The 14,040-nt window shown below is 43.3% G+C and overlaps 1 protein-coding gene across 1 annotated transcript; it reads left to right on the top strand.

Annotated features, from left to right (window-relative positions):
- The first annotated feature begins 410 nt into the window (after window positions 1-410).
- Window positions 411-8,811, top strand: RNF25 (ring finger protein 25). The gene is made up of 10 exons (XM_033160864.1): window positions 411-508; window positions 1,966-2,040; window positions 2,463-2,565; window positions 2,659-2,726; window positions 3,494-3,563; window positions 3,665-3,736; window positions 4,187-4,327; window positions 5,241-5,330; window positions 5,975-6,109; window positions 6,451-8,811. Exons 1-10 carry the CDS (start codon window positions 462-464, stop codon window positions 7,189-7,191), a joined length of 1,542 nt encoding a protein of 513 aa, XP_033016755.1. The 5' UTR covers window positions 411-461; the 3' UTR covers window positions 7,192-8,811.
- The last annotated feature ends 5,229 nt before the right edge of the window (window positions 8,812-14,040 follow it).

Raw genomic sequence — 14,040 nt, forward strand, 5'->3', positions numbered from 1 at the left:
AGCCATCTTCTTGCCTGCACAACTCTCCGAATCCCTTTTGCTGTACTGTATAAAGTCCTCACCGGGCCACAGGGTCTTGAGGAGCTTCCACCTAAGGCGACGATCCTACGCCCACTTACTTAGGAGTAAGCTCCACAAAAGTGAAATGGGGCAGAGAAATGCACAAAAGGTCGGGCTGTGCACTGCAGCCCGATACCGGCTCCTTCGCCTCAGCCTCCAGGAGAAGGGCAGAAGCACCCACGCCCCACCCGCCCCGTCTGACAAAGCCTTTGCCGCGTTGAGCCCCGGCGGGGGCCGTTGGAACCCGGCGGCTCGAGAGCAGGGCGGGGCGGGGCGGACGGAGACTTGTTACCGGCGCAGGCCCCGCGCAACGGCGTCACCCGGCTGTTGCCTAGCAACCCCAGCGCCGGAAGAGAACCCGGCAAGAATTCCAAAGCGGTTGAGTTTCCGGGCCTGTCAAGATGGCGACGACCGGCGACGGCGAGGAGCAGGAGGAGTTGGCGGATTGGTAAGGAGCGGTTCGGCCTTTTGTGTCCTCCTTTCTCTCTCAGCGGAAGGCAGATGAGCAAATGGATGGCGTATCCCTCTTCCCCCTCCCTTTCCTCCTCTGTTTTCTGTAGCCTGTGCTATCTCTTCACGGAGGAATTTTTTGTTTGTTCGTTCGTCTTGTTCTTATGTAAGGTTCGACATGTACGATGTGGTTCGTCATCTTCCTGGGTCTCGTCACAACAAGGAGTGAGCTCGCACACGGTTCCCTCCCACCGCTATTTCTGAGGGTAGGGGGCTGAGAGAGAAAGGCAGCGCCCAGTAGCCGAACAAGCAGCGATATGAATCTTATATCCAAGCCAAGTGCAAAATCCACTCCCTGGGCCAATCCTGTTCCTCCTCGCCCTTTGGTCTTCTAGCAGGGTTTTATTATTATTATTATTATTATTATTTATTTTATTAATTTTTTTACAAACTCCTTCAGAAAAACTGTAGATAGAAAAACAAATGCCTTCTCTTTACCGCACAGTTACCTGGCTAGAAGCATATGCCAACTGAGATCTCTTCCCAGTCAGCTGTATATTATGAAAAATACTCGATGCAACAATCTCACTCTCGATTAGTATTACAGCTGTGTTTCTGCCCTTTGCAGTATGGAGCTGTGTCGTTTTTCAGCCACAGAATCAAAACAGAAAGAAAGTGACAGCCTTTCTCAAGCATGGTAAACTACCCAGTGTTGTGGGAATTCTGAGAAATAGCCAGAGAGAAATGTTTCTGTGATTTCTGTTATCATTGACAGCAGCAAAGGTCTGCTAGTTTAGACTTCGTGCCCCTTCACAAGTGCCTATCCTCTTAACTGTTTTAGTGGCATTTTAAATATTCAGGTTATTACATTGGATTGCCACAAGATGTCAGCATTTACAAATGGGTTACATGACCCCCAAAACTTAAATTAATGTAGGTGTCTAACGTGATGTGTGTGTTATTTGTTCTTCTTGAACACTGATTTGGCTGCCATGGTGATACTCTAAAGCAGTTTTGCCCTGGTGGGCTAGATCTTTATCTCTCCCACCCCAATAGGCCAATTTTGAGAAGTGTGTGGGACCACCTACCTGTTAATCATTTGGTGACATATTGCTATCAGGTGATTGACAGATGGATTGTTCCAACCTACTGTCATTGTTGGCAATGGGGGAGAATTGAACTCCCTATGCATCAGCTGATGCAAGAGTTGTGTGTGTGTGTTTGTGTGTGTGTGTTTCTGTCCTGCTCTGTACATACTGGGAGGTGCCAGTCCAGTCCCAGCAGGAAGAGGCTGATGTGCTTGATCTGAGCTGAATTGAATTTCCTGAGCATTAGCTAATGCATAGGAGTTCAATCCTGCTTTCTATCTGCCCCACACATAACATCATACATAATGGACAGGAGAAACCTGAGGAAATTAGCCTTAGTATCATATGATTTTTTTTTCTTACTCAGGGCTCTGCCTTCAGAAGTGGAAGTCTTGGAGTCCATCTACTTGGATGAGCTACATGTGTCTAAAGGAAACAGAAGGTAATTGCAACATTGTCAGATCCTTTGCTGGTTCTTTGTTTTAAAGTATTAATCACTCCTGTAATCTTGCATATGTCATTGTGGAACTTGATTCCTAGTTTAGACGACTGTACCCTGTTTTTGGATTAGACTACAGTGTCCTGCACAAACTCAGGATGAATTGCAACCTCTGATTCATGTTTGTTAATTACCCAAAATATTAGTCACTTCTTTTTCCCCCTCGTGGTATTTGATACTACCATTCTGAAATAGTTATCTTTGTAAGAATATGGGGTGGGGAGAATGGAAGGTCTGCATTATGCCTGCTTCATTCTCCTTTCAGCCTGAGAAAGGAAGGTATAACAACCCACCTGCATCATCTCCTGTTCCATCTTCCTTTCATTTGACACCAGACACTCACTTGAGCCTTTCTCCAACCCTAGGTCTGTGCCGTGGGAAATATCTATCACCCTTCATCCAGCAACTGCAGAGGACCAGGAGTCTCAGTACGTCTGCTTAACCTTGGTGCTATCCGTGCCTCTTCAGGTAAAGCCTTGTACGTCCTGAGTGACTATTTTGCTATGTAGCATTTTAGCATGGCTGTACTACTCATTTTGACTTGGCTTTGTTTCTTATTAGTATCCAAATGAAGTGCCAAAAATAGCTATCCAGAATCCTCGAGGGCTGTCAGATGAGCAAATCCAAAAGTAAGTGTATTATGCAAACTCCTTCCAGTTAAGTGCAAGCAGTAAGGTTATCTGTGTTTCAGTCTGTCACCCTCTTTTAATGGAAAGTGTGGGGAGGTGGGAGCTCCTTTATATCGTGTTCCTCCTGCCCAATGATCTTATGTGGAATATGTATTATGCAGCTGTTCTCTTAATTTAGAGCAGTGCTGTGAAGGCTGTTGCTGTGTTACTAACATTGGGAGCATGGGGAATGAGGTTACAAATGACTGAAAGTTCTAATCATGTATGCAACATGTTTGTATGGGTACATATAAATTAATTATAGTGTTTGTGTGTAAAATTGGCATTGGGGGATACATGTTAAAGGAGATCTTTCCATTAAAAGTTATTGGTAGTTGGACAAAATTAAGAGATGAGAGGCAATGCATCTTGGTACATTACTGTATCAGAAATGCAGCATCTTCATCCAAAACAAAGTCCCAGCTTCTGTGGCTCTTTACACGTGGCTTACTAGAACCTGCTTTCCCTTCCCTGCTTTCCCTTCCCCTAAAAGGGCTTCAAGCTGCTTTTTGAATTTCAGTCTAGTACCACTTCCTTCTGATTTGTGCTGAAGTAGCTACTGTGTCAGATGAGATACTGGGTGAGAGGCTGGAGCCCATCCTGTGTTGGTGTTGAGATTGCTATTGCAAGTGGCTAATTTAGCCACTCCAGTTCTTGCCATCTCACTTCCCTGGACATCTATCCCAGACTTTCTCCTTACCCTGCCCCCTTTTTTGCCTCCATTTTAGGATTTCCCAGACACTACAATGTACTGCTGAGGCCCAGCTGGGTACAGCTATGTTATATGAGCTAATAGAGGTAAGAGAACAGAAAGGGGAGGCAGGCTGTCCAGACCTATGGCTTGGACTGTTGCACCTTTATTGTGTGAAATGACAAACTGACCCTCCCTGTCTTCACAGAAGGGAAAGGAAATCCTTACAGACAACAACATCCCTCATGGACAGTGTGTGATTTGCCTGTATGGCTTTCAGGTAAGGGCATGCTGGATCGGCATCTTGTTTTCATTTGTGGGGAGCCACAGGGAATAAAAGCACTAATATAAGGAGGTGAAAGAATGAGGTGAAGCTGGGACTCACTCAAAAGGGAAGGAAGAGGGAATGGGAACTTGTTGGGATGTCTCTAGATCCCTTCCTTAGTGCTGTGTTGCATTCTGTTCTGGAAAAGTGTATATATGTTGTCCCCACAGTGGGAAGGGGTGTTGCAGTAGGAATGGGGTGCAAGATAGCTGTTAATGTGATTGTTTGAATCCGAGTCAGCATTCACATATATTACATATGAATTGAATTGAAATTGGATTGAATGGGAATTATTATTATTTATTGAATTAATATACCGCCCTATAGCGCACACTGCAATGTATGCTGAAAACCCACAGTGTAGCAGGTTTGTATTAATAGGAACCTGTGCCTTCCCCTGTGCAGGAAAATGAAGCTTTCACTAAGACGCCGTGCTACCACTACTTTCACTCACGTTGCCTTGCCAGTTATACAGAGCATATGGAGGAAGAGATCCGTGCAGAGAGGAAAGAAAGAGTACAGCCTTTGACACCTCTCCCCAAAGAGGTAATGTCTCCTTGCATGCACCCCACAGCTGCTTCTAGAACATCACCAACTTTTTCCTCCAGGAATGGCTTCTGAGTCTGGATCAATATTTCAAGTTCATTTTGGTTATTAGTTACGGCATTCAGAGCTGTGGACAAAATTTTCCCAGATAGATGTTGAAATGGTTTTCCATTGTCCAGTGCTGTGCATATTTTCTCATTTGCAAGTTATTTTGTCTACAGAGAGCAAAATGTTAAGTGATGTGTAAAGTCTGGGGATCTAGTTTAAAGACCAGAGGAGATGGTCAACATATCTTCCTTTGCTTCAAATACTAAAGAACCGTGGTTCTGTAGATAAAGGCAATCTTCGCAGCTGCCGTACAAGTGACCAAAAAGTATACTCGCATTATATCTCCTCAAACACCTGTGTTGGTGTGTTTCCTAGTGGAAAAGATTATGAATGGACTTCAACATAAACAAAAGAGCTTTGCCAAGAAACAAAAATATCTTCCTCCACCCCCAAACAATAGAATAGTTCTGAGGGCAGGATTGCTAGTGGTGAATCTTCACTCTGAGGTAATTTTTGCACTAGCTTTGATGCAAGTTGTGATTGCATTAGGAAGGCCCAGTAGCATCTTATAAAAGAGAACTCTTTACTGATGGATGTTTATAGAATGAAATTAACTAAGTTCCCAGGAGGCTTGGATGATGAGCTCAGAATTCAGGCTGCCCCATGACCCTTGTAGTCAAACTGCACAGCGCTCTTCTGCCGATAACACTGTTGTTGAGTGCTGGAGTGCCCCAGGATGAGTAGCAGTTTATCAGGAAAGTACTACTCTCTTAAGATACACTGACGGAGTATGAGAACAGTAGCTGTATATCCCATGACTGGGTCTAACCAAGGCCAAATTTTGTTGTTATTACCTTCTGTACAGGAATTTGAAGTGCAGTGCCCTGTGTGCAGGGAGCCTCTGGTTTATGATCTTGCAACGTTGCAAGCAGCACCACCTCCACAGCAACCAATGGTAAGGAAACTTTCAAAACAGACCTTTCACATGGACTTGCAGTTCTTTAAAAGATGCACCAGGCAGGCACCCTCTTGCTTCACTAATCTCTCTCACTTATTGGACCTGTTGGGCAACCCCATTTCTCCAAATGAGCTCTGTTAAGTGTTATTTCCAAATAATCATATACCTGGTGCTTTGTACGCCTGCAGGTGGCTATGAATTCTAACATTCTTGTCAATTTTTACTTCTACACCAGGGAGAGGAAATTATTTTCAGCCAGGGAGTTGTCTTCCTTTCTATTCAACCTTCCAGGGGCCACATAGGAATTTTATTGTTTATACAGCAGGCTAGTTTCACACCCCTTCTTCATTTAGGCAAAAAGTATTAACAGAGTCAAACAACGGATATATTCAACCCGTTTCTTTGCTTTCCCTTTACACAATAGGTAGTACATTTATTTGTGTTTAGAAATACCAGCTTAGGTTCTAACTTAGGGATGCTCTTGCCTGTGTAAGGAGGTGGGAGGCTGCACTTTCCCCCAGTCTTTCTTTCTGCTTGCCCCCGGGCAGCCCCTTTGCCCATCAGATCTGTTCTGGAGGGTTGAGAAACCCAGAAGGCTCTGTTTGGGCTAGCCATCTAATTACTTGCCTTTCTTTCCTCAGGAGGTGTACCAACCTGACACACAGACACTGCAGCACAGAGAACAACTGCGCCTGATCTATCAGAAGCAGCAGGAGAAAGGAGGCATCATTGACCCTGAAGCAGAAAGAAATCGCTACTTCATCAGCCTGCAAAAGGTTAGTGCAGGCAGCAGGAGTACAAAGAGGACAATGGTCATAGGGAAAGAATGAAACAATGGAGGTAGCAATTTTTACTTGCTGAGACATCCTGTCTTGTAGCACAAGAGAGAGCTTTGATATTTGCATCTTAGGCAATTCTTTTAAAGTGCTGATGACTCTTGTTGCTGGCAACTTTGCAAGTTACTATAGGGAAAGATTTAAGGAGCAAAGCCTGTGGAAGACAGATGGGGCGACATCGATATATTAATTCCTGTGGGATCTTTGCCCCTCAGACTGAGAATCAAGTCTGTTGGGTTTATGCATTTTCTGCCCTTCATTTTGGTCTCTATCCTTTTTAGCCCCCAGATACCACTGAACATGAACAAGTAGCCATCTCAGAAAATGTTCTGGATACTGACAAGGAACTGAGGCCATCAGTAGGCTCAGAACATACTCAAGGAACTGCAGAGGCTGCTGTTCCAGTGAGGAATGAACCTGAAAAACCAGAGAGACCTCCTGTCCCTTTGCATTTCCATAGCAAGAGAGAGAGGACTCGAGAGGAGAAACCATCTATACAAGGCCCTGGCTGGCAGCTGCGCTACAAGTCACTGGAGACACCAGCAGAAACTCATTGTCTTCTCACTGTTGAGGGAAAATCCAGAACCTTCAGTAGAAGACCCAACTGGAGAAAGGAGAGGGGACAGCGAAGCTGTGGGAGGTACAATCAAGACTTCTCAAAATCTTGCAGCAGAGACCAAGTGTCTTCATTGGTGGAGAAAAAAGAGCTGCTCACCAGAGGAATCTCGCCAACCAAAGAGGGAATGTATTTGAGAGAGGAGAAAAATGTCGTGGGGAGATGGACACAGGAGCAGAAAAGTCAAGCCCATGACAGTGAGGATGTAAACTTGGAGGTTAGCCATAATGAGCTCAGGGGGTCGGCCAAGTGGCAGAGTCGCCGTGGGATGCAGGATTGCAGGCAGTGGGAAAAGACCAAGGGCAGAGAACATGGATCTTATATTAAAGTGCCAAGAGGCCGAGGACGCACCACATTGAACTCGAGGAGAGAGCCACAGAGCCAAGAGACTGAAGATGGCTCCTAGCAGGCAGGAGTTGAGGCTTGAGGGGCTTTTACTAGGGGCAAACACTGATGATTTTGTTGTGCTATCAACCATTGGCCTTGATTGTAAGGAAAAGCAGATCTGTCTTGAAATTCTCCTCTGGGCCATGGGTGGTTTATATCTAGCAGAGTAGGGGTATATTGTCCTCAGAGATCAGAATTACTGTCTGTGGACTGTAGTAAATAACTGAATAATAAATGGTAGCCAAATGCTATTGCCCATGGGTAAACTGTAGGATCTCGCAGTGAATCAGCACTGTGTAGAGGACTGTTTGAGGCTGAATCACTGAACTACAAGCCAAGCTTGAAAAATAACTTAAGTTCTAAAATAGGTGCTAAAAATAGGACCATGAGGGAGTACAGGTCTCTTTGTTTACTGTCCAGAACTATGGAGAGGACTTGCCATTAATAGTGTCACTATTTTTAGACATGCCTTGTTGATGGCATTGGCATATGTGAAAAGAGTGGACTTGAATCAACATTGACTTGGTGGCTGTTGACCTCAGAGGGTCCTTTAAGCCCCCCCCCCCAAAAAAAACTGGCCATACTGAATGTTGGGAAGTGAGTTTCTCACTGCCTCATTGCAATTGGCTAATGTTCAGTAGCGATTGACCTTGAACTGCAAACATCAAACATGCCTATTCTAAAGGGCATTTAAATTATAAGAAGTCCAACTCCTTAGTCACCCGGTAGTTGGATTTGGAGATAGTATTGGCATCAAAGGCTTCAGCTCCAGGTACACCAAGGCTCTTGTCTTTGCCTATTTTCACAAATGTGATATCCTGCAATGGTCTGCTAACTGCAGTCCTGTCCAGGGTTCACGTGACAAATGTTTTGGATCTTTCCATATTTGATTCGAGCCAACTTTGGCTTTTGTTGGGGTGAGAAGTCTCTCATGCTCAACTGTCTTTCCCCTCCTAACCTTATGGCTGTGTGTATGTGCATTCACCCACACACCATTCAAGAACAGCTCTACTCTCCATTTGGGAGGGTAATACCAATGTACCTACCTATTTTTAGGCTACACACTCCCTCAGCAAAATGCAGCCTTGTCTATATGGGTACTTCAGCTCAGAGGAGGAGTCTATAGCAATATGGAGTACATGTGGCCACTATGCAAACATTTTGAGCAGACTTTCCTCCACTTGTATTTCTATTTTGTCACATATTTATGGCCTTCCTCCCCCCCACAACAAATTTTACCTTAGGCTGTGTGAAAGTTCCCAAGCTGCTTAAATCCCTTATATGTCTGCAAAATTCCTCCCACCCCTCACTAACTGAAGCTTTGCCAGACTTCATAATTTTCCTTTTCTGCTTAGCCACAGTAACATTGTAGACGTGTGACAACTTTGCAGAGCACAGTGGCCAAAATGAGCTTACAATAGAAGTGTGACTGATTTTAAACCAGTTCATGCTAGAGGCTAAAGGATGTCATTACTCATTTGTCATAGCACATGCATGCATGCACATATACCAGTTTGAGCAGTTCTGCCTATTAAAAGGATTGATGTAAGATTGATTTACCTCCCTGCACTGTGGTGAGGTGGAATTTGTGGTGATGTGATGCAAAACAGGAGTATTAAAAGCAATTTGAGTAAACCAATCTATGACTCTTTCATGGATAAAGAACATAGCTGCTGCTGTGCTGCGTGTGATGAGACCATTCAACAGTATTGCCTCCCTGCCTCTTTTTAGATGGTTTCTAACCTATGACCCAAGTAGTTTAAGACTTCTTAGCTAAAATGAGGTATCTTTTTATTATAAATGAAAAACAATCGGGTTCTAATCTAGACATCTCTCTGTTGGATTCACATTTCCTTTTCCTTTTCTTTTTTTGTAAACTATTCTAAGGAGAAAGGCTGCTTCATTTTGCACCAGTTGAAAATTCTGAGCAATAATGAATGGTAGCCTACATAGAATACCAATAATGAATGGTAGCCTACATAGAATATAAAACATGGGTAACACACAGTATCTAGATTGGCTTTTCTGGACAGGGTTATAATATAGACATAGGTCCAGGTCCAGGAATACCTAAAAGCTATACATCTTAGGGACTGGGGAAGTTAAACACCTCCTGTTATAGGTGCTTATGTTTCTTCTTTTATCCAGTCCCTGAGCATGGCCAGCCACACCCCATCAGCACATAAACTACAGGATCTGGTTCAGATTGGGGTGGGGGTGGGGACCTGATTGTTCTCAACTTCCTGATATTGCTGGTTTCAGGCATCTGCAGATTGTCTCCCAGTGCCACCTAATAAATATATAATAGAAATGGGGAATGTTGGAACTTCCAATTTTTCCTAGATTCATTCCTATGAAAAAACCTAAGACATTTTTTACATACATTTATTGATAGCCAGTGATTATTATCTTTTAGCTAAATAAGGCTAAGGTGATTATCCTCTTTGCCACAGAGATCAAAGGAAAAAGAAGGAAATCTAAAGAGGGCAAGGGAACCTGGAATCAACCATATCATACTATTAGAAACAAAGGGTATTGGCAGACACTATGATCAACAGAACAATGGGAATGAGTCATAAAAACTGACCCAAAGGGGCTAATTGGTGAGCAAAGTGCATATAGCTCCTGTAGTGTGCATTGGGTGAAAAAAGAAAGCTAGAGAAGGTAAGAGCTGGATAACAGGCTACTTTATTAGAGTACACAAACTGTTCATTTGAGCTTGGATGGATTCTTTCAGATTACCTGTTAAACTGAGCAGTGTTCCTGATTTGCTTGAACCAAGCATATGCAGATATACAATGTCTGACTCTGCCCTATGGAGCAGCCATCTTGATCTGAAGGGAGGTTATACAATGACAAACACTCATCCTGTTGTGTGGAGGTTATACTGTATATATTTCCATCTATGTATATTTCCATCTTTTATACCACACTTTTTCATGCAGTTCCCCAATTGCAAAGAGTCTGGTTTTAAAAAGTGGATTTTGTTGCATCAAAGCACCTATTCCACTTGAATTGTATAGTCTTACTTTTCTGATATGTAACTGAATCCCTTTGAAATGTGTAATGGGAGGATGCCATGTGAGAGGTATGGTAGAAGAGAGAGATGAACGTGCTGAAAACCCGGAACAGGAGCCAAACATTAGACAAGTAGGAAGGGATGAGGCTGGGAAATAAAGGGACAAGAGGAGCAATGGAGTGAGGGTACCATGTTGTGGGACTGAAGGTGAACAAAATACTGTTTGCCCCATTTGCTCTCTAGGACTGTTGAGATCAAAAATATCCACCACTATTAACAAGTGTTTGATTATAGAGCATACACACCACACTCATGGATTGTTGGGTGTTGCTATAAATAGAAGTAGAACCACTTGCCTCAAGGAGAACACTCAATGGCACTGTGGCGGTTCGCTCCACCTGCACAGGTCCCCCAGACGTTTAACGGTCCGTTGATACCTGCACTCACCACTTTATTAATTAACCGCTGCCACCAACCAGTTTGTCTGGTATTTACTTCACTCAGTTCAGGCAAGGAGAATATTGGAACAAAACTGTTTTATTTGAAGTTTAGTACATACGCATGTGGTTTCTGAATAAACAGTACTTTCTTGGTTGTGTTCTTGTTAACAACAGTGCCCAACGATTTCTCCCACCCTTGTTCCTACTCCTTCCCTTGCCACCCTTCTTCCAGGCTCTAAATACCCACAACAAGCCCCCTAGGCAAAGACAAGCCTAAAGACTAAAGACAAGACTAAAGAACCAAAAGACTAACGAACCCCAGACCAAAGAACTAAGAACCAAAGAACCCCTTTCCTTCCCCGGGAGGGGTTTATATAGCCCACATAACTCCGCCCCCTCAAGGTTCTTACTGGTTATTCCCTTTTAACACCTTCTATGCCACTCTGAAGTTTGGGTGAACGCCACATACCTCCCCCCTTTAGAAAGTTTGATTCAGGAGGGTTCACTTTGCCAAGTGACCTCCTGATCAACTGTCAGTTGATACACATAAACATACCTCATTATTCATGGATGTCCACCCCCCAAAACAACATATATACAATTTTACTATGGTTATTTTCAGTAGTTCACTCTTCTTCTTCCATTTCCGGTCTCCTGGATAGGGCATCGGCGACGATGTTAAGGGAACTTTCACACTCCTTAGTGTCCTTAAACGCTGTAAGAAGAATCTTTCTCTGGCACCAGTCTTTTCCCTGCCGTATGACACAGTCCACCTCCGATCCCTGCACTCGATGCATCTGTTACGATTGTGGATTCCAAGCTGTGTGGAGTCCTTGTATCTCAGGGTCAAAAGCTCTCTTGGACCAACTTCTCCCTCCTTCTGGATCTCTGTTAAGGGTTCAAGCTCGAGGCCTTGTACACACATCTCCATGTCCTCAACAGCTGCATACGAACTGGTTGTCTGGCTTTTAAACGTACTGGGAACTGTTTTCATAAATTTATGGATAGCTTCTTTTTTAGTCAGCTTGCTGAAGCTTTCTATACAAGCGTGATCACTTAATGAAAGTAGGCTAAAAGCTCTGATTGCTTATTGCTCATAACAATCTCCTTTGCTGTCAGTCCATCTTTGCTCTGTATTGATTTAACAGTTCCCACTTTGAGCAATTTGAAGACTACTTTTTAAAGTCTTTGCTGTGGTGGCCACATTAACGTTGTGTAACCACGTTTATCTTGGACATTTATTTGTGTTGCGTAAGCAGCAGGGTACCCATCTTCCCACCACACAATCTCTAGTGCAGGAAACACTTTCACTTTCATAGAAAGTTGATGGGACACCATGTCAGCTATAACTTCCAGGACGTTTTTCTTTCTATATTTCCAACTGCGGAATGGTTTAGCATAAATACGACTAGTTGTTCTAACTGATCTCACAGATAGGTCACTGGTCACACTGCAGGTATACCCTTCTTTACCAACTTCACGGGCTTTTTCAACAACGTGCCTACTGTAGTCTAGATTGGGTTCATGGTTTAGTGACTTAACTGGCTTTGATGCATTCAGTTGGACACTACGGATTTCATCGTCCATCCTGAATGTCAGGTATTTTGTGCTATTAATCCCCATGGGTGCACTAAACACACTGTTGTGTGTGTTTTGCAGGATCTTGCCCCTATATTCAGTTGGATCCACCAATCGTGGTTGTATCTCACCACCACCCCTTGCTGGGTTGATAAGAATTTCTCTATATAATAAACCTTGGTCCAACTTAAATTGTTCTGGACTCTCAGGAGTTAAGGTTTTATTTATCTCTGCCGCCTCAAAATAGGGTTTTAACTCTAAATCCTCCTTTTGTTTTTCCACAAAGTTTGAGGCTTGACTATTAGTCAGGGGAAATAATAAAGCGTCTCTTGTTTTCATAGACACCCTTCCCCCCAGCTGCTCTCCTTCCTTAGTTGTTACAGCAACTGTATCATTTTGTTCAGGCCTGGGCAACAATAACTTCTCTTGTGCTCTGGTGACTATAAAAGCACTTTGCACATGTTCTACTATATCCCAGCCAATAAGGACTGCAGTGGGAATCTCTTCAGAGATCGCTACTTCCCACTGTCCTGACCAACTCTTATATCCAATTTTAACTTTTGCCATCGGTAGTGCCTCAGGATGTTTGAAAATTCCCTTTATTCTTATAGTCTTCCCAGGAATGATGGCCTCCGATTTTACTATCTCGGGGTGAAGGATTGTGATTTGTGACCTCGTATCCTTCAGCCCACGGTATCTGTTCTCCTCTACCCAAATGTTTTCCCCAGCACTTTGTAATAGGTGTCCATCATGTTGGATTGTATTACAATGTATCACCTTGGCCTCAGCTACCTCCTTAGGCCCCTGCTCAACTGTATTCCAGTTGGTTGCCATGACAACCAAATCAGTTGGGCCCTGCTCTACAGCCTGGACACAAAATGTTTTCTTTATAGTTGTGGGACTATTTATTTTCTCTTTTCCTTGCCAACATTCATCCCTCCGATGTCCCTTTTCCCCACATTTCCCACAAAAGATTTCAGGAGGATCTGTCTTGTTGGGTTCATTAACTTTTCCCTCAGCACTCCCTGATTGTAGGGATGTCTTTTCATTGGGCCCCTTCTCTGATGAGTAATTTCCCTTAGTGGAGTCTGAGGTAAATTTTCCTCGATTTTGTTCAGTTTTATTTTTATTGTTCTCCCAATTCCTCCCCCCATATATGGGTCCATCATACACATAGTCTCGGATTTCATTAATTTCATCTCCTAACCGTGGAGCTACTGCAATGCTTGTGGGGTATCTATCTTTATATTCTGGGAAACGTGTTAACTCTATTTTCACAAGTGTTTGCCCATTGGTATTGTTACTGTTATTCTGCTTTTTTATTGCAGTCACTTCCAATCTTCTCATTTCTAATTGAAACTGCATTTCTTTTTCCCTCATTCGCTCCTCTTTCTCTGCTTCTAATTTTTCCCTTTCCTGCTCAGCTTTTAATTTTTCTTTTTCCTGCTCAGCTTTTAATTTTTCTTTTTCCTGCTCAGCTTTTAATTTTTCTTTTTCCTGCTCAGCTTTTAATTTTTCAAGCTCTAATTTGAAGTTATATTCTTGTACTAATTTCCACTTTTCAAAATCCTCTGAGAACTGTGGAACCTCTACCTCGGGTGGGGTTGTAGTCATTTCTTCTACTCTAGTTTCCTCCCCCTGAGGATTCCCATTCTCTTCACCAGAGCTTTCGTAAGAGATTTCTCTCACTGGGTTCTTAGTCTTTTTGGGTGGCATTTTCTTAAAAATAGGAGTTCGAACAGTCTATTAAAGAAAAGAACGTTTTTCTCTCTCTGTTTTCTGGGCTAGGTTCTCCAAGACTATGGTCTCAAAGTCACGCCTAAGGTTCTTT

This window comes from Lacerta agilis, chromosome 1, assembly GCF_009819535.1.
Source record: "Lacerta agilis isolate rLacAgi1 chromosome 1, rLacAgi1.pri, whole genome shotgun sequence".
Taxonomy (NCBI): Eukaryota; Metazoa; Chordata; class Lepidosauria; order Squamata; family Lacertidae; genus Lacerta; species Lacerta agilis.